Source organism: Gymnoscopelus braueri (assembly GCF_963280865.1).
Source record: "Gymnoscopelus braueri genome assembly, chromosome: 19".
Taxonomy (NCBI): domain Eukaryota; kingdom Metazoa; phylum Chordata; class Actinopteri; order Myctophiformes; family Myctophidae; genus Gymnoscopelus; species Gymnoscopelus braueri.
Window position 1 is genome coordinate 9,847,268 of NC_137621.1, and position 19,510 is coordinate 9,866,777.

The 19,510-nt window shown below is 40.3% G+C and overlaps 1 protein-coding gene across 1 annotated transcript in view; it reads left to right on the top strand.

Annotated features, from left to right (window-relative positions):
• The window catches only part of tyro3 (TYRO3 protein tyrosine kinase), a 40,265-nt gene extending 23,069 nt beyond the window's left edge, over positions 1-17,196 (top strand). Inside the window, exons 7-19 of the mRNA XM_080414609.1 lie at positions 112-292; positions 2,451-2,593; positions 4,396-4,534; positions 5,181-5,304; positions 7,261-7,358; positions 9,100-9,195; positions 9,565-9,645; positions 10,290-10,382; positions 10,945-11,069; positions 12,080-12,189; positions 12,982-13,141; positions 14,002-14,138; positions 16,392-17,196. Coding sequence (XP_080270735.1) covers positions 112-292; positions 2,451-2,593; positions 4,396-4,534; positions 5,181-5,304; positions 7,261-7,358; positions 9,100-9,195; positions 9,565-9,645; positions 10,290-10,382; positions 10,945-11,069; positions 12,080-12,189; positions 12,982-13,141; positions 14,002-14,138; positions 16,392-16,908 — 2,004 coding nt within the window. The 3' untranslated portion in view covers positions 16,909-17,196. The remainder of the gene's footprint in view (positions 1-111; positions 293-2,450; positions 2,594-4,395; positions 4,535-5,180; positions 5,305-7,260; positions 7,359-9,099; positions 9,196-9,564; positions 9,646-10,289; positions 10,383-10,944; positions 11,070-12,079; positions 12,190-12,981; positions 13,142-14,001; positions 14,139-16,391) is intronic.
• The last annotated feature ends 2,314 nt before the right edge of the window (positions 17,197-19,510 follow it).

Sequence of the window (19,510 nt, forward strand, 5' to 3'; positions counted from 1 at the left end):
TATATGAACATATATGTTCATATGTTCTATGAACATATGTATATGTTCACATTCTCTCCTCTCCTCTCCTCTCCTCTCCTCTCCTCTCCTCTCCTCTCCTCTCCTCTCCAGCTGTCTAAGCGCTCAGGCAGGAGGGTGGAGATTCCGGAGCAGGAGGTGGAGGCTCCTCCGTTCCTCCTGGTCCTGTCGTCTCTCAGCAGCTTCTCCAACTACAGTGTCAGGGTGTCCTGTAGCAACGAGGTGGGGGCTTCACCCTACTCCACCTGGACCGACTTCCAGACCCCTGAGTCAGGTACTGATGGAGGGAGGGAGGGAGGGAGGGATAGGGTTGTCACCATTATGACATTTTGCTCAAATAATTGCTATTAATTGTCACTCAAATAATAGAACGTCTAAAAATTGGAACATTACGAATAAAAAATCCATTTCTGTTTGCCTTTTAGGCTTCGTAAACAAAAGTTGCACACAGGGCAGATATGACAAATAACATGCATATATATATATATATATATATATATATATATATATATATATATATATATATATATATATATATATATATATATATATATATTATTATTTTTTATTTTTTTTATATAGTGGTACAAGCTCAATAGTAGTTCAAGCTCAAATGTCCTCTTTAATTTTTTTCTAAATATATGAAATGTTTTAACATGGAAATGAGTATGACTTATGGAAAAAATAAATTGATGGAGGGGTGGATGAATGGATACATATATGTCTTGTTTAGGATGTTACATGAAATGGCACATTATCATAACAATATCATAAATATCACAAACATACACACTATCATAACACTATCATAAATATCACAAACATACACACTATCATAACACTATCATAAATATCACAAACATACACACTATCATAACACTATCATAAATATCACAAACATACACACTATCATAAATATCACAAACATACACACTATCATAACACTATCATAAATATCACAAACATACACACTATCATAAATATCACAAACATACACACTATCATAACACTATCATAAATATCACAAACATACACACTATCATAAATATCACAAACATACACACTATCATAACACTATCATAAATATCACAAACATACACACTATCATAACACTATCATAAATATCACAAACATACACAGTATCATAACACTATCATAAATATCACAAACATACACACTATCATAAATATCACAAATATACACAGTATCATAAATATCACAAACATACACACTATCATAAATATCACAAATATACACAGTATCATAAATATCACAAACATACACACTATCATAACACTATCATAAATATCACAAACATACACACTATCATAACACTATCATAAATATCACAAACATACACACTATCATAACACTATCATAAATATCACAAATATACACAGTATCATAAATATCACAAACAAACACACTATCATAACACTATCATAAATATCACAAACATACACACTATCATAACACTATCATAAATATCACAAACATACACACTATCATAACACTATCATAAATATCACAAACATACACACTATCATAACACTATCATAAATATCACAAACATACACACTATCATAACACTATCATAAATATCACAAATATACACAGTATCATAAATATCACAAACAAACACACTATCATAACACTATCATAAATATCACAAACATACACACTATCATAACACTATCATAAATATCACAAACATACACACTATCATAACACTATCAAATACTCCTCAATATCCAACATAGTGCCCCAGCCCCAGTGAAGACCTCTACACTTGTGTGTGTGTGTGTGTGTGTGTGTGTGTGTGTGTGTGTGTGTGTGTGTGTGTGTGTGTGTGTGTGTGTGTGTGTGTGTGTGTGTGTGTGTGTGTGTGTGTGTGTGTGTGTGTGTGTGCGCAAACTGGCAGGCAGTAGATTCCTCAGTACAATCGGCCTTTGTCCCTGGCCTCAATACATACCAATGGGACACGCACACACACACACACACACACACACACACACAGTCACACACACTCTGCATACGCTGAATACATACCAATTGACTTCATACACACAAAAAGAGATACACATTCACCCACATAACAAGAAACACACACACACACACACACACACACACACACACACACACACACACACACACACACACACACACACTGTCTGATTAGTAAACAAAAGTGGTTCTGCATGGAGGTGGGCTCTCCAGGGCCCCCTGGTTTTCAGAGCCGGTATTGCTCACTGAATGGAATCAGTTTTGTGTGTCTGTCAAGTCAACTCTAAACAACACTGTGTGTGTGTGTGTGTGTGTGTGTGTGTGTGTGTGTGTGTGTGTGTGTGTGTGTGTGTGTGTGTGTGTGTGTGTGTGTGTGTGTGTGTGTGTGTGTGTGTACGTGTACGTGCGTGTGTGTGTTTACCTTCCAGTGCCCTCTGCAGCTCCGAGGAACCTGACCTTTGACCTGACGGAGCAGCAGCTGTCATTAAACTGGGCGGAGCTTGAGGAGGAGGAGCTTCAGGGCAAACTGCTGGCCTACAGGGTCCAGTGGACCCTGGGAGGAGAGGGACAGGTACGTCCCATAATACTACTGCTGTTGCTAGGAGTAACGGCAGTGGTGGAAAAAGTACTCAGATATTTTACTTAAGTAAAAGTAGCAATACCACAATATGTTCAAAATGTTACTTGAGTAAAAGTATAAAAGTATTGGCTTCAAAATATACTTAACACTTGGGGGCACCTTGAAGCCAGAGGTTTATTAAGGGTACATCTGGTGCCGGCATTCTTACCGTTTACGCCGCGCTGTTTACGGCAGATGTTTACGCAGATGTAAACAAAAGCTGCGTGCACGATGGTCGAGGGTCCCGACTAACGCCTGGAACAATAATATTTCTAACGCGATCCTCCGTTGCAGAGTGATCGCCCATCGAAAACGGCTCGTTCCCACCACGTTAAAAAATGAAATGGAGATATGAAGCGGGAGGTCGTTTTTTTTTTTGGCATGGATCCACTTCCGTCCTCTCCTTCTTTCAAGCTCCGTGAATCATTCCAAAGTTGCGTTAGAGCGCCCCCACGTGGAAAAATAAATAAATACATCTCTTCGCGGAGATCTCCGGTTTTGGCACTCAACACGACTATTTACAAAACCGGAGAATCCCGGTTTTGGCACCCAATGTGTTAAAATACCAAAAGTAAAAAGTGCTAAAATGTTTGAAAATAGCAGATCTACAAGCTCACAACGCGTCGCGATGCGACACGTTGTGAGCTTGTAGATCGGCTATTTTAAAATAGCCTAGGTATAAAACAGGGCTAAAGTGGTTAATGTATGTTTTATAATGTAATAATTTATATCTGCAAAGTAACTAGTAACTAAAGATTTCAAATAATTGTAGTGGAGTAAAAGTACAATATTTGCCTCTGAGATGTAGTGGAGTAGAAGTAATAGTATTGAAAATTGGAAATACTACAGCAAAGTAAAAAATACCTCAAAATTGCACTTAAGTACAGTACTTGAGTAAATGTACTTAGTTATTTTACACAACTGAGTAACGGTAGGATATAAAACCAGCAGTACTAGAGGTCCTGGTAGGATAGAAAACCATCAGTACTAGAGGTCCTGGTAGGATATAAAACCATCAGTACTAGAGGTCCTGGTAGGATATAAAACCAGCAGTACTAGAGGTCCTGGTAGGATATAAAACCAGCAGTACTAGAGGTCCTGGTAGGAAAACCTTCAGTACTAGAGGTCCTGGTAGGATAGAAAACCAGCAGTACTAGAGGTCCTGGTAGGATATAAAACCATCAGTACTAGAGGTCCTGGTAGGATAGAAAACCAGCAGTACTAGAGGTCCTGGTAGGATATAAAACCAACAGTACTAGAGGTCCTGGTAGGACAGAAAACCAGCAGTACTAGAGGTCCTGGTAGGATAGAAAACCATCAGTACTAGAGGTCCTGGTAGGATATAAAACCAGCAGTACTAGAGGTCCTGGTGGGATATAAAACCATCAGTACTAGAGGTCCTGGTAGGATATAAAACCAGCAGTACTAGAGGTCCTGGTAGGATATAAAACCAGCAGTACTAGAGGTCCTGGTAGGATATAAAACCAGCAGTACTAGAGGTCCTGGTAGGATAGAAAACCATCAGTACTAGAGGTCCTGGTAGGATATAAAACCAGCAGTACTAGAGGTCCTGGTAGGATATAAAACCAGCAGTACTAGAGGTCCTGGTAGGATAGAAAACCATCAGTACTAGAGGTCCTGGTAGGATATAAAACCAGCAGTACTAGAGGTCCTGGTAGGATAGAAAACCATCAGTACTAGAGGTCCTGGTGTTCAAGTTTTAAGCTTCACTTTTGTTTGTCCCCCCCCCTCAGGAGGCTCTGTTGTTCAAGGAGAACGTGGCTCGTCTGTCAGGGGGGGGCAGGTTCTTCAACGCCACCTTTCAGGTGTCTGCCTGCACCGCCGTGGGCTGTGGACCCTGGTCTCAGCCTGTACTGGTTCTGCCTGCTTCAGGTAACCTGCTCTGTGGGCTGTGGACCCCTCATGGTCTCAGCCAGTGGTGGAAAGTAGGAAAAGACACAAAAATATGGAGATAAGAGGTTTCTGGCCGACAACAATGGTATACAGCAAGGGTGGGCAACTTTGATGATGGAGAGGGCCACTATATTGAACTTTATGACCTTAAATACAAATACATTGGATGTGAAAAAAGACAATGGAAATGTAATACTAGTCATTAACCCATTGATACCTGGAACGCATCTGTGTCACTTTAGTTGTCTTTGGCTATTCAAAAATAGCAGATCTACAAGCTCGTAGCGCGGCACCGAGTGCCGCGCTACGAGCTTGTAGATCTGCTATTTTTTTTAAAATTTGAAATATTTTTTTCAAAAAACTGTTAGGATTTTGATTTTTTTTAAAAGAATCGCCTCAGGTCTTAATGTGTTAAGCTACTACTATAGACTGAGGTAATCAAAGCGGGTCATGTTTGCATGTTTGGAATTGTAACATCTGAAATCAATGATATATCAGTATTCCGATATTAACCTGCGGGCCGCATTAAGTGAAGGTGGGGGCCGCATGTGGCCCCCGGGCCGCCAGTTACCCATGTATGGTATACAGTATATGTGTGTGTGTGTGTGTGTGTGTGTGTGTGTAGTTCAGGTCCAGCCTCAGAGAGGTCACATGTGGGTCGGGGTCCTGATGGGGGTCCTGGTCGCCATCATGGTTGGACTCGTCCTCACGGTCCTTGTTCGCCGCAGGGAGAAGGAGACACAGTTTGGGTAACTATCATCCTCTCTCTCTCTCTCTCTCTCACTCTCTCTCTCTCTCTCTCTCTCTCTCACACTCTCTCGCTCTCTCTCTCACTCACTCACTCACTCACTCACTCACTCACTTTTTTCATCGCATTTTTAACCCTGAACCTAAATCTAACCCCAGTCTAAATGCTTAATCCTTATCCTGACCCCAACCTGAACCTGCTACTTGTAATTTAGCTCTATAAACATGCGTTAATATAAACATGTTCTCCTGGTGAAAGTCCTCACTGTCAGGTGAAAAGTGCTGCCTGCCATTGATGCCAGATTTAGTGAGAGAAATAAGCAACCAGGTCTATGAAAACAACCCCATAGGCCACATGAGCATTTTAAACCTATATACATTGGATATTTGAAAATAGCCAATGTACAAGCTCACAATGCGTTGCGATGCGACGCATTGTGAGCTTGTAGATCTGCTATTTTCACATTTATTTTGGATAAAGTTCAAATTTAGAATATTTCTGCAAACATTTTAACAACACAAAACTGGTACGGGGGTCCCTGGCACAAAATAGTTTAGATGGGGGGTCCGTGGACAAATACATGTTAATTTGGGGGTCCTTGACATGAAAATGTTTGAGAACCACTGGTTTAAACAACATTTAGGTAGCAGGCCCAAATAAGCCACTACACTTTAGAAACAACCCCCCCAGAAAAACGCAACACCAATATTTACAAGCAACTTTACAGAAAAACAAGCCCAAAGTCGTCTATAATAAGCAGACCTGGCAACACTGAGTGCTGCTCCATTTGGTGATGTCAGGAGAGGAGACATGCGCTCGCATACAACCTCCCACATGACCAACTGGTAGGGCTGAGCAGTCACAAGGACTGCATAGGGGAATTGGGAATTGGCATAACGACTAAATTGGGGGGGGGGGGGGGGTCGTAAGAAATGGATAAGAGAACGTGGTGGTCTTTTAATTTCTCACTATGTTCTCTCTTTGTTAATAAATGAGATTATGGTTATGTGATACTAAAGACCAGCAATTCTCTTTGTTAATAAATGAGATTATGGTTAAATATGTGATGCTATAGACCAGTAATTCTCTTTGTTAATAAATGAGATTATGGTTAAATATGTGATGCTATCAGACCAGCAATTCTCTTTGTTAATAAATGAGATTATGGTTAAATATGTGATGCTATCAGACCAGCAATTCTCTTTGTTAATAAATTAGATTATGGTTAAATATGTGATGCTATCAGACCAGCAATTCTCTTTGTTAATAAATGAGATTATGGTTAAATATGTGATGCTATAGACCAGCAATTCCCAACCTGTGGGCCGTGAGGATATTGCAAGTGAGCCCTTCAAGTATTGGCTTTAAGACTTTATTGATAACATAACATTAATATAGTTTTTTTTTATGTTTTTTAAGAAACAACATGGTAATTCTTCTTTAAAACCTTGAAAAACTAATGTTCATTGGGGTACCGATAGATAGGAACTTAAATTATTAGCTCCACTCTGATCCCAGACGGAACGCAATCGTTTGATTGACCATTAACCCATTAAGACCTGAGGCCGATTCTACAAAATGTCTTCAGTTTTTTTTTTTAAAACATACAGTATGTTGCTACTGTATATCAGTGGTTCTCAAACTTTTTCATGTCAAGGACCCCCAAAATGATATGTATTTGGCCGCGGACCCCCATCTAAAAAAATATGTTTTTTTCCCAGGGAGGAGCAAAGCAAAGAAAAGCAAAGATTTGAGTTGCAAATGTGTTTTAAAATAATATATATTCAATATATTCATGATTAAAAAATAAATTAATAGCAGATCTACAAGCTCATAGCGAGCTTGTAGATCTGCTATTTTTTGAAATGCTCAAAGAAATCAAAAAATGACACAGATGCGTTCCCGGTCTTAATGGGTTAAAAAATAAAACCTGCTCTGAACATGTATCTGATCCCAGGTCAGTGTTTAAGGCTCCAGGAGGAGCAGACACCACGGTGTCCTTCACAGCCGCCAGGTCCTTCAACAGACAGACTCCAGAACTGCAAGAGTCCTCATGTAAGTACAATTTTGAGTGTTTTTTCTTTGTTTTACTTTACTGGAGTATTTCCAATTTGCAGTACTTTTACTTCTACTCCACTACATCTCAGACGCAAATATTATACTGCAACACTACAATTATTTGAAAACTTTAGTTACTAGTTACTTTGTAGATTTTCATTATTATTACAAAAGATCAGCCCTATAGCCCGCTTCAGCCCTATATACATTTCGGCCATTTGAAAATAGCAGATCTACAAGCTCACAATGCGTCGCAAGTGTTTTTTTTTCTCCCCCGTTTTGTCTGTCCTGATGTGTGCAGTAAATACAGGCGTGCTGGGAAACCTCTGGCCAGCAGACTGCTGGTCAGTCTGTGTCAATACAGGCACCTGTATTTAGCATGAGACCGTAAACATGGCCTACCTGAACTCACTCTGTTCTGTTCTGTTTGCTCTCCTGACTGACTGACTGACTGACTGTTGGTACAAAGGCCTTATATCGGGCAGAAACCTCTTATATCCATATTCTAACTTTCTGTGTTTTTTTTTCTTCATAAATTAACGCCCTACCAGTGGTGTAAAGTAACTAAGTACATTTACTCAAGTGCTGTACTTAAGTACAATGTTGAGGTACTTTTACTTTACTGGACTATTTCCAATTGTCTATACTTTTACTCCACTACAACTCAGAGGCAAATATTGTACTTTCACTCCACTTCAATTATTTGAAAACTTTAGTTACTAGTTACTGCAGTTATATTATAAAACATACATTGACCACTTTATCCCTATTTTATACATAGGCTGTTTGAAGATATCCGATCTACAAGCTCACAACGATGTGAGCTTGTAGATCGGCTATTTTCAAACATTTTAGTACTTTTACTTCAAAAACTTTTCTTAAAAGCTGTGCCGGAACGTTAAAGTCACAGGTTCAGTTTCCACGGCACTGAACCACCAATCTATCTACTGTAGCTGAATGCTGATTGTGTAAAAATGTAAATATCTATGTCATATGTCAATATATATGTTTAAACAAATCCAGGTCCAGACACTCAAGGTGGATTTTATAGATATAAGGCCTTTATTATATTTGGGCTAGAGACATTTTAAAAAAAAACGCGTGTCGGCTTGCTTTTTCAGGGTGTAATGAGATGATAATGTCATTACACAGATGTTCCTACGTCTAGGCTGGTGACCATGGGTGATCGGGCCTTTGACGTCAGGGCCCCCACACTCTGGAACAGCCTCCCATTGGACCTCAGGGTTGCTAGTTCCATCACCATTTTTAAATCAAAATTAAAGACTAATTTTTATAGAAAGGCCTTCTTAACCTCCTAAACAGCAGAAATTTGGTGCATCTATGCTCACTGATACTGCTGTTATGTGTTATTTTTACTGTTGTAATTGTCTATGATCTTTGATTCACTGTTTGATTTTATGTTGTTAAGCACTTTGTAACATTGTTTAAAAAGGTGCTATATAAATAAAGTTTATTATTATTATTATTATTATTATTATTATTATTATTATTATTATTATTATTATATTACACGCTTTTGTATAAAATCCACCTTGTGGATGCCTGCACCTGGATTTTTATGCCTTTTTGACATAATTTTTCCTCTACTGAACATTAATCCCTTCCATGAGCACCGGTGGTTTAAGGGATACCACTTTTTAATGGAAATTTATTTTAAAGTTTATGTTTAGTTGATCTCCTTTGTGACATGACTGTGTTGTTTTTGTCATCCCTCTAGTGGACAGTCTGGGTATCAGCGATGACTTGAAGACCAAACTCCAGGATGTTTTAATACCAGAGAGGCTTCTCACACTGGGGCACATGCTGGGGAAAGGTAACACACACACACACACACACACACACACACACACACAAAGCTCATTATTTTTTTATGGCCTTTATAATAGAAGGTTTAATGCTGCAAAGCCTTTGCGTGACTCTTTGTTGTAGTGTGTTGTGTGTACACACTGACTCTCTTACACACTCGCACGCACACACACACACACACGCGCACACACACACACACACACACACACACACACACACACACACACACACACACACACACACACACACACACACACACACGCATCTGACAAAAATGCTGACTGTGAGTAAAGTTTTTGTGAGACTGAAGGGATGAAAGTCATTTAAAAACTGTGTGTGTGTGTGTGTGTGTGTGTGTGTGTGTGCGCGTGTCTAGGTGAGTTCGCTTCAGTCCGAGAGGCCTATCTAAAGTGCGATGACTCCTCCGTCCGGAAGGTGGCGGTCAAAGTCCTTAAATGTAAGTTAGTTTCCTGCTCTATTCAGTTCAACTCAAACTTTTATGATACGGACTCACGGTCCAGATAAGAAAACACACATTACACAACCTAGATGTACAGTGCATCGTCTCTGTCGGGTGGAAACCTCATATGTCCAAAACTGTTACTTTTCAGGGTTCAAATTCAAAAGCATCAAAAGTAGCAGATCTACAAGCTCAAAACGCGCCGCTTTGCGTCGCGTTTCGAGCTTGTGGATCTGCTACTTTTGATGCTTTTCTGTGACGCTGTAGTATGATCAAGTAAGGTGTTAATTTTCGAAAAACGGAAAAAGTTTAAATATGGAGATGCTATACTCCTGCTCTCCTGGATGCAGTGTTACTTTTGACAGCAAATGACTGATTTAGTCTTTTGAATAACACACCATTTACTTTTAGTCCTATTTTAGTCATCTGACATTGTTTAGTCTTAGTCGACTAAATATCAAAATAGTCTCTTAGGCTTAGTCTTAGTCGACAAAATGAATACAATTGGATGTTGATGTTTTTGAATAGGATGTTTAATACAACCTTATGTTTACATGTACTAAACACATGTCTGTCTGTCTGTCTGTCTGTCTGTCTGTCTGTCTGTCTGTCTGTCTGCCTGTCTGTCTGTCTGTCTGTAGCTGATGTGAACTCATCAGGGGACATTGAACAGTGTCTGAAGGAAGCAGCGTACATGAAGGACTTCCACCATCCTAACGTCATTCAGCTCATTGGTACGTTTTTTTTATTTTTATTGAATACTAACAGTTTGTAAAAAAAAAGTACAGAGGTAACAGTTATACAATAATGCTAAAAGTATAACACAAAAATGCATTGGCTCTCAAAGTGGCGTCCGGGGACCCCCAGGCGTTCTTAAGGGGATTCCAGGGGGTCCCGAGCAAAGGCAGTTAATACAGCATCACAACCTTTTTTAACCCCTTCATCCATTTATACGTTGGCTATTCCAAAAATTGCAGATCCACAAGCTCGCAGCGCGTCACTTACTGCAAGCTTGTACATCTGCTATTTTTTTAAAAGAACATTTTGTGGGGGGTGGGGGGGATGGGGTCCCTGGCACAAAACCTTTTCAGATGGGGGTCCGCGGCCAAATATATATCAATTTGGGGGTCCTTGGCACGAAAAAGTGTTATAATCACTGGTTTAATTTATACTCGTATGTACGCTGGTGTCGCATCACGACTCCATCACACCAACCAGGGTGTTTACCACAGGACTGGAACCTCCTCCAACAGTCATTGGTCTATAGCTTTGATTGACGGGCTGTTCCACCAACAGGTGTGAGTCTCCACAGACGTCCACAGGGTCAGAGACTCCCCGTTCCCATGGTGATACTTCCTTTCATGAAGCACGGAGACCTGCACACCTTCCTGCTGATGTCACGGCTGGGGGAGGAGCCTTTTGTAAGGAGCACGCACGCACACAAAGTTCACTTCCACACAAACACACACATCAGAACTCTGCACTTATTTAACCCATTAAAACCGGGAAAGCATCATGTCAGTGTCATTTTAGTTTTTAGCTTTGGCTATTAAAAAATTTCAGATATACAAGCTTGCAGCTCGGCACAAAGTGACGCGCTGGGAGCTAGTATATCTGCTATTTATGAATAGCCAACGCTATCTGCTATTTTTGAACATAGTTGAAAAACGGTTTTGAATTATTTGTAATTTTTTAACACAAATCTTCTCCTCTTCTGGGGCACAAAACATTTTTTATTTATTTATGTTTTTTTTTTATAATGTTTGGCACAAAACATTTTCAGATTTACAGATGGGGGTCCGCGGCCAAATGCATATATCATTTTGGGGGTCCTTGGCACATTTTTTTTTTAAGGACTACTGATTTAGAAGGCATTTGTAGAATCGGCCTCAGGTCAATGTTTCTTTTGTCACCACTACATATAACGATTCACTCAACCCACAACACCATTCCAATCACCATACTAGCTTCACGATACGATTTTTCAAGATTTTTTTAAACCCAATTATTTTCCAGACAAATGACAGAGAAATCTTATATTTAATTATTTCTCTTACACATATCCAGTGTTTTCTTCTTGTTTTTTTTGTTTTGTTTTTTACAATACTGTGTTTTCTCTTTTCAATACAGTAGCAAATGACTGAAAACTCTTTTTTTTTTAATCAATTCTCTTACAAAGATCCTGTATTTTCCTCTCTTTTTTTTACGCGCCTTCTGCTGTTTACATCGCGATACATTTGTTATAAAATGTATTTAAATTGTCACCAATTTGAATCGATTTTAATCGATTTACGATAAATCGTACATGCCTAGTCACCTCCCTCTCTGTCTGTCTGTCTGTCTGTCTGTCTGTCTGTCTGTCTGTCTGTCTGTCTGTCTGTCTGTCTGTCTCTCTCTCTCTCTCTGTCTCTCTCTCTCCCCCCCCATCCAGGTGCTGTGTGTTCAGCAGCTCATCCAGTTCATGTTGGACATCGGGCGTGGGATGGAATATCTGAGCAATAGGAACATCATCCACAGAGACCTGGCTGCACGCAACTGCATGTGAGTCAGTGTGAAAGCCACCTCATTGACCTTCAGTAGTGTGACCTGAACCACCAGAGCAGGGTGTAGGATCAGCGAGGTGACGGCTTCCTGGTTCAACCCTGGGTGTTTTGCGAGTTTTTAGCAAGGGGGGCAGGGACTAGAATCCCAGCCCTCTAGAGTCTTCTTCCTCCTGGGGTCCTTGGCCAAATACTTATCATTTTGGGGGTCCTTGGCACAAAACAACTTTGAGAACTACTGATTTAGAAGGCATCTGTAGAATTGCCCTCAGGTCTTAAACGCAGAGGTGGAAAAATGTACTCAAATGTTTTTCTTAATACTCAATACTGCAGTGTAGAGGTGCTCTGTTACAAATAGAAGTCCAGAATTCAAAATGTACTTGAGTAAAAGTACAAAAGTATTGGTATCAAAATGTACTTAAAGTACCAAAAGTAAAAGTACTAAAATGTTTGAAAATAGCAGATCTACAAGCTCACAACGTGTCGCAATGCGACACGTTGTGAACTTGTAGATCGGCTATTTTCAAATTGCCTTTGTAGAAAAAGGGCTAAAGTGGTTAATGTATGTTTTAAAATGTAATTTATATCTGCAAAGTAAGTAGTAGCTAAAGCTTTCAAATAATTGTAGTGGAGTAAAAGTACCTGCCTCTGAGATGTACTGTAGTGGATTAGAAGTCACTCCAGTGACTCCAGAAGTTTACTCCAGAAATGTAAAACTCCCTTAACATAAATGTACTTAGCTACTTTACACCACTGGTTAACTGTGTGTGTGTGTGTGTGTGTGTGTGTGCAGGTTGAACGAGGACATGACGGTGTGTGTGGCAGACTTCGGTCTGTCTAAGAAGATCTACAGTGGCGATTACTACAGGCAGGGCTCTGTGTCCAAGCTGCCCGTCAAGTGGATCGCACTGGAGAGCCTGGCCGACAACGTCTACACAACACAGAGTGACGTGGTACTACTGGACACACACACACACACACACACAGACACACACACACTGCTTCTACTGAAGTTACGTTTAATGTTGTGATGGGACACAGGTTCAGTGTTGCCACATTTTGCATGAGAAATAAGCAACCAGGTCTTTTTCAACAACAACAAAAATCTTGAAAAAATATATTTTTTTAGGGGGGGGGGGGGGGGGGGTGTCCTTGGCAACTGTTGTTTAAGGACCACTGGTTTATAAACAACATTAGGAAACAAGCCCCCAAAACGACCCGCAACTACCAATATTTACAAATAACTTAGCCTAAATAAACAAGCCTAAAGTCGCTTATAATAAGCAGACATGGCAACACGACACAGTGTTTTTTGTTAAAAGGTTAAAGCACTATATGCTGATAGTAATCATTGCTATAGAGTATTTGGTCAGTAACAGGAGTCTCCCCGACTCTCCAGCTCTTTAATAAACAGAAAATACATTTTCAGGTACTGTAGGTGTAAAAGTTTCGGCTAATCAGGAGAGAGTGCACATTTATCATCTTCATTTTTATAGTGTTCCAGTTCCAAATGGGTGTGCTCATTTCTTTGTGTCACCACCTCCAATTTCACTTGTTTAATCTGTAATCTGTAATATGATGGAACTGAGTTCTCTATCCTGATCTGATCTGAAAATGCATGTTCTGTTTAATAAAGAGCTGGAGAGACATGGAGACTCATGTTACTGAACAAACACTCTATAGCAACCAACGAGTACTATCAGAATATAGAGCTATTTAACACTTATTTTAACCAAAGATAATCACTTACCCTACCTTTAAATAAAGCCAGTTATTCTTTGAATGATCTCACTTGTTCTTTGTCGCCCTCCAGTGGGCGTTTGGAGTGACCATGTGGGAGATCATGTCTGTCGGTCAGACTCCGTACCCTGGAGTAGAAAACTCCGAGATCTACGAGTTCCTCATCAAAGGAGAACGACTGAAACAGCCTCCCGAATGCAGGGACGACATGTAAGTCATGTTACCGTGTATACATTCACTTCATGCATGAACACAAGTATCATTTCTCATCATTTATTTCCATTATGACGTTCACAATACAAATCATAAATAACTTGCATTAATACAATACAAACATACAATCATGCCCATGAACGTTTGACGGATACACGTAGAATAGTTTCAGTTAGAAGCAAAAAACATGTGTGAATGCAGATTGTTATTTGAGTGGATTATTTTGATTATTATTAAGCAGATGAACAATTCTGAGGTTTCTCTGTATGTTACAAGCAGTAAATTGAAACCACATTATTTGTTAGAAATAAACAGAGTTTGCTATTAATATCAGTGTAGCAGACCGTAACACTTGTAATAAACCAATGAAAAGCATTAAAAAGCGCTTCGGACAAAACCAGCTAACTCCATTGGATCCTCAAACTTTCTGCTAAACCAGCTAACTCCACCAAAGGGGGGTGGAGTTAGCTGGTTTTGCTGACTCCAGGCTCCACCCCCTTTTGGGGGTGGAGCTGTTCTTATCAATGATGAACAAAATCTCCTAACTCAACTTTTTCTTTTTTTTTTCTTTTTTCATTTCCTGAAAAATGAACATTTTGGAGTTAGTTGGTTTCTGCCCGACAGCAGAGATATATATAGCTTGCTGCTTATTAGAAATGGAAATTCTAAAATAAAACGTATAGATATTTTTTTAATATATTTTCGTGAACGGAAATGACGAATAGATGACAGCTTCCGTTCTGGGATTTCGGGAGGTGTAGTTCCTGACTCTATACCAGGGGTCTTCAACAGGGGGTCCGGGACCCCTAGGGGGTCCTCAGAGTTACTACAGGGGGGCCGCCAAATCTTTGTGTGATATGTTTTTTTTTTAACCTTAACCGCTTCAACCCTAGCATCCCTTTTCTGAGCAGAACTTTAGCCAAAAATAGCAGATCTACAAGCTCACAACGCCTCGCAGCGCGAGGCGTTGTGAGCTTGTAGATCTGCTATTTTTGGCAAAGAGGTAATGTTATACAATATAAAGGGGGTCCCTGCTTCATCTCTCTATCAGCTAGGGGGTCCTTGGCCTATACTGTATAATATAGCATTCGGAGATTGTGGAACAGTTGTCTGGCTACGCGAGACTTCAACACTAACCCAGGGGCAGCCGAAGATCGAAACAGTAACCTTCTGTTCCCCCGTTAGTTATGATTAACCACTGCTTATGTCCCTCCTTGAGTTATATCCTAATTCAGGGGTCTTCAAAGTTTTTCAGGCCAAGGACCCCCTAGCTGAGAGAAAGAGATGAAGCAGGGACCCCCTCTATATTGTATAAAGCATTTTTTCCCACTTGGTCTGCTCTTTTTTCTCTCTACATCTATACCTCTTTGCCAAAAATAGCAGATCTACAAGCTCACAACGCCTCGCGTTGTGAGCTTGTAGATCTGCTATTTTTGGCTAAAGTTCTCCTCAGAAAAGGGATGCTGGGGGTTGAAGTGGTTAATGGGAAGAAAAGAAAATCCTATCACACAAAGATTTGGCGGACCCCCTGTAATAGCTCTGAGGACCCCCTAGGGGTCCCGGACCCCCTGTTGAAGACCCCTGTCCAAATTGATCTTTAACACATATAGGGTTTAAAGTCCTATTGTTCTGATAATCCGTAATAACAAGTTATTATAACAAATAATAACATGTATTCAGTGGTGGAAAGTAACTAAGTACATTTACTTAAGTACTGTACTTTTTGTAATTTTGAGGTTTATGTACTTTACTTGAGTATTTCCAATTTCCAATACTTTTACTTCTACTCCTCTACATCTCAGATCCAAATATTGTACTTTTATTCCACCACATTTATTTGAAAACTTTAGTTACTAGTCACTTTGTAGATTTGGATTATTACAAAACATACATTAACCACTTCAGGCCTAAATTCCTTTTGGCCATTTGAAAATAGCCGATCTACAAGCTCACAATGTGTCGCGATGCGACGCATTGTGAGCTTGTAGATCTGCTATTTTCAAAAGATTTTAATAGATTTTATACATGAAAACTTATGAAATGGGGCATTCTGCATAATGAGTACTTTCTACTTTTGGTACTTTAAGTACATTTTGATACCAATACTTTTGTACTTTTACTCAAGTAAATTTTGAATACCAGACTTTTACTTGTAACATTTCTACATTGCAGTATTGGTACTTTTACTTAAGTAAAAAAAAATACTTGTTCCACCACTGCATGTTATTTATATCTCCCTTTTCCTCTCAGCTATGAAATCATGCACAGCTGCTGGAGTCCCGTTCCAAAGTGCCGGCCCAGCTTCCAGCAGCTCGTCGGCCAGCTGGAGGCGCTGTGGGCCAGCCTGTCCCCGGCTCCTCTGCTCAAAGAGGCGCTCCTCTACGTCAACCTGGAGGGGGAGGAGAGGGACCAGCGGGGGGGAGGAGGAGGAGGAGGAGGAGGAGGAGGGGCCGTAGCAGGGGCCCCCTCTCCCGGCCTCGAGGAGCCCCCCTGGGGCGTGCCGTGGCAGTGTGGCGGCATGGAGGCCGGTGGCGGCGAGAAGGACTGGCTGATGGTGTCCTCGGGGGCGGCGTTTGCCATCGGGGGAGACTACAGGTACATTCTGGGACCCCGTAACACCTTCGTGGGGGGCGGCGAGGAGGAAGACGCCACCACCACCACCACGGAGGTGGTGACCGGGGGAGGAGGTCGTGGGAGAGGAGAGTCCATGGGCACCTTACAGGAGGAGTTGAGGGACGAAGAGGACGATGCCGTCATTAACGTGTGACGGGTTCTGACCTGATTGGACAAGAGATGGACCACATGCTGCCACTCCCCCGCCCCCCCCCCCACCCCCACCCCCACCTGTACGACCTGACCCTGACCCAGCGGGTTGAATACTTTGAACGACCAATGAATGACCGGGGGCGGGGCCAGTGACACTAAACATCACTGCTAGACAGGTGTCTACTCTACTCACCTGGTTATCCAGACGTTTGGCCTACTTTTAACCCATTCAATTCCGGGAAATCCGCGATTTCTTTGGCTATTCAAAAATAGCAGATCTACAAGCTCATAGCGCTATGAGCTTGTAGATCTGCTATTTTTTTTAAATCGTGAAAATTTGTGCAAATCTTTGAATATATATATATATTTTTAAAGCCAACATTTGTAACTTTGCTTCTGGAACAAAACATTTTGAGATGGGGGTCCGCGGCCAAATACATATCTAAAAATGTTTTCTAAATCCTTTATCAGTGGTGCTCCAACTTTTCCATGTCAAGGACATCCAAAATGATATGTATTTGGCCGCGGACCCTCATCTCAAAATATGTTGTTCCAGGGACACCGAGAAGCAAAGATTTGAGTTACAAATGTTCGCTTTAAAAATACAGTATATATATTCAAAGATTTGCACCAATTTTCACGATTTTGCTCAGATCTACAAGCTCGTAGATATGAGCTTGTAGATCTGCTATTTTTGAATAGCCAAACTAATCTAAAATGACACAGATGCGTTCCAGGTCTTAAGGGGTTAAGAGTGATTTATACTTAGTTGCGTGCCAGTGTCGTGTACAAAGAATAGCCAATCTACAAGCTCATAACGCGACCAGGGTTTATTTTGTTGACTTCTTGTTTTCTATTACCGCAGACACTGCAGAGAAACAAAACATACCATATTAACTATTCAAAGTATCCAGTATTCATTTCATATTCACCCAAACATATTTGGCTTTTAGGAAATATTGGCAAAGATGAAATCTACAGCTATATTCTCTATGATTTTAGTTAGTTTTGTAAACACAAAATACAGTTGCAGTTGGTTATTTATTTTTTGGTAAAGCCTCATTTTTATTTTTAACTAACCACCCCCCCCCCCCTGGTTATAGTCAACTTTAATAACCTTGATCGAGCTTATAGATTGTGTGTAAGGCACCTGCATAAATCACGTTTAGGTCCCTGGTTAGTCAGGTTGAAATGGAAGCCAAGCAGGACAACAGTGATGAGAGAGCATGTACGTATGTATGTATTCTACAGACAGTCCACTGAAGGTGAAGTGATTCTCGGGGTCCAGGCTATTCTAGGGATAACGTGCCTTTGGACTACTGCACGTCGCCTTTTTTTAATGTATATATTTAGAATTTTGCACATGTCCAGATGAACACTGATACACATTATCGCTGTTGTCAGGCAGAAACCTCTTATCTCCATATTCTAACTTTGTTTTTTTTTCGTAAATTAACTCCCTACTTGATCATACTACAGCTTCACTCAAAAGCATCACAAGTAGCAGATCCGCGCAAGCTCGAAGCGACACATTTTGAGCTTGTAGATCTACTGCTTTCGCTGCTTTTGAATTTGAATTTGAATCATGAAAAGTAACATTTTTGGACATAATGAGGTTTCCACCCGACAGAGACGATATGCTCATTTCAACCACATGCCAGCTAGGCTTGGGTCTCTTCTCTGAGTGATTGAACTCGACACCGATTAGATTATCAATGCTAGTTAAAGGTAGTGTTAATTTTTCTAAAAGAGAGTTTAAAATCGCTCTATATTCCGATAGTAATCATTGCTATAGAGTGTTTGTTCAGTAACATGGTTCTCTCTATCTCTCCAGCTCTTTAGTAAACAGAAAATACATTTTCAGGTTGGGATACCAAATACCAAATTCCAATCAGGATAGACGACAACTAATACAGGGAAAAATGTGAAATTCTAAAGTGATGAAACAAAAAAACGTGAGAAGACAAAATTGGAACTGGAAGACCCTAACCCTTCAAAATGAAGCTGATTGGGTAAAAATTGGTATCCAGACCTGAAAATATATTTTCTGTTTACCAAAGAGCTGGAGATACGGGGGACGGGACAGGGGGACCCCTGTTACTGTTTATAGCAACGGTTCATATGTCCAAAACTGTTACTTTTCAGGATCCAAATTCAAAAACGGCAAAAGTAGCAGATCTACACACTCAATTTCGAGCTTGTGGATCTGCTACTTTTGATACTTTTGTGTGACGCTGTGGTATCAAGTAGCAACTAGGGGCTGTTAATTTATGAAAAAACAAAAAGTTAAAATATGGAGATAGGAGGTTTCTGCCCGACAGCAACGATATGGTACCAACCTGAGGGCTCCTGAAGTCAACCAGCACAATAACTTAGTAAGTAATAAAACTTTAGTTTTCTTATCAACCAAGAATCCTAATGAGAAATGCTAGTAAATCATATCTTATCCACTTAGCCTATGTACCAACAATACTTTTGGATAAACAGGAGACACTTCTTGTTTTACTAGGCACACGTTATAACTGCTCGTTGGCTTTGTAAAGCAGTTTAAATGCCTTTTTTGCAGTTGCATTTTGCACATCCAGTTGAGCACTTAAGCTAAG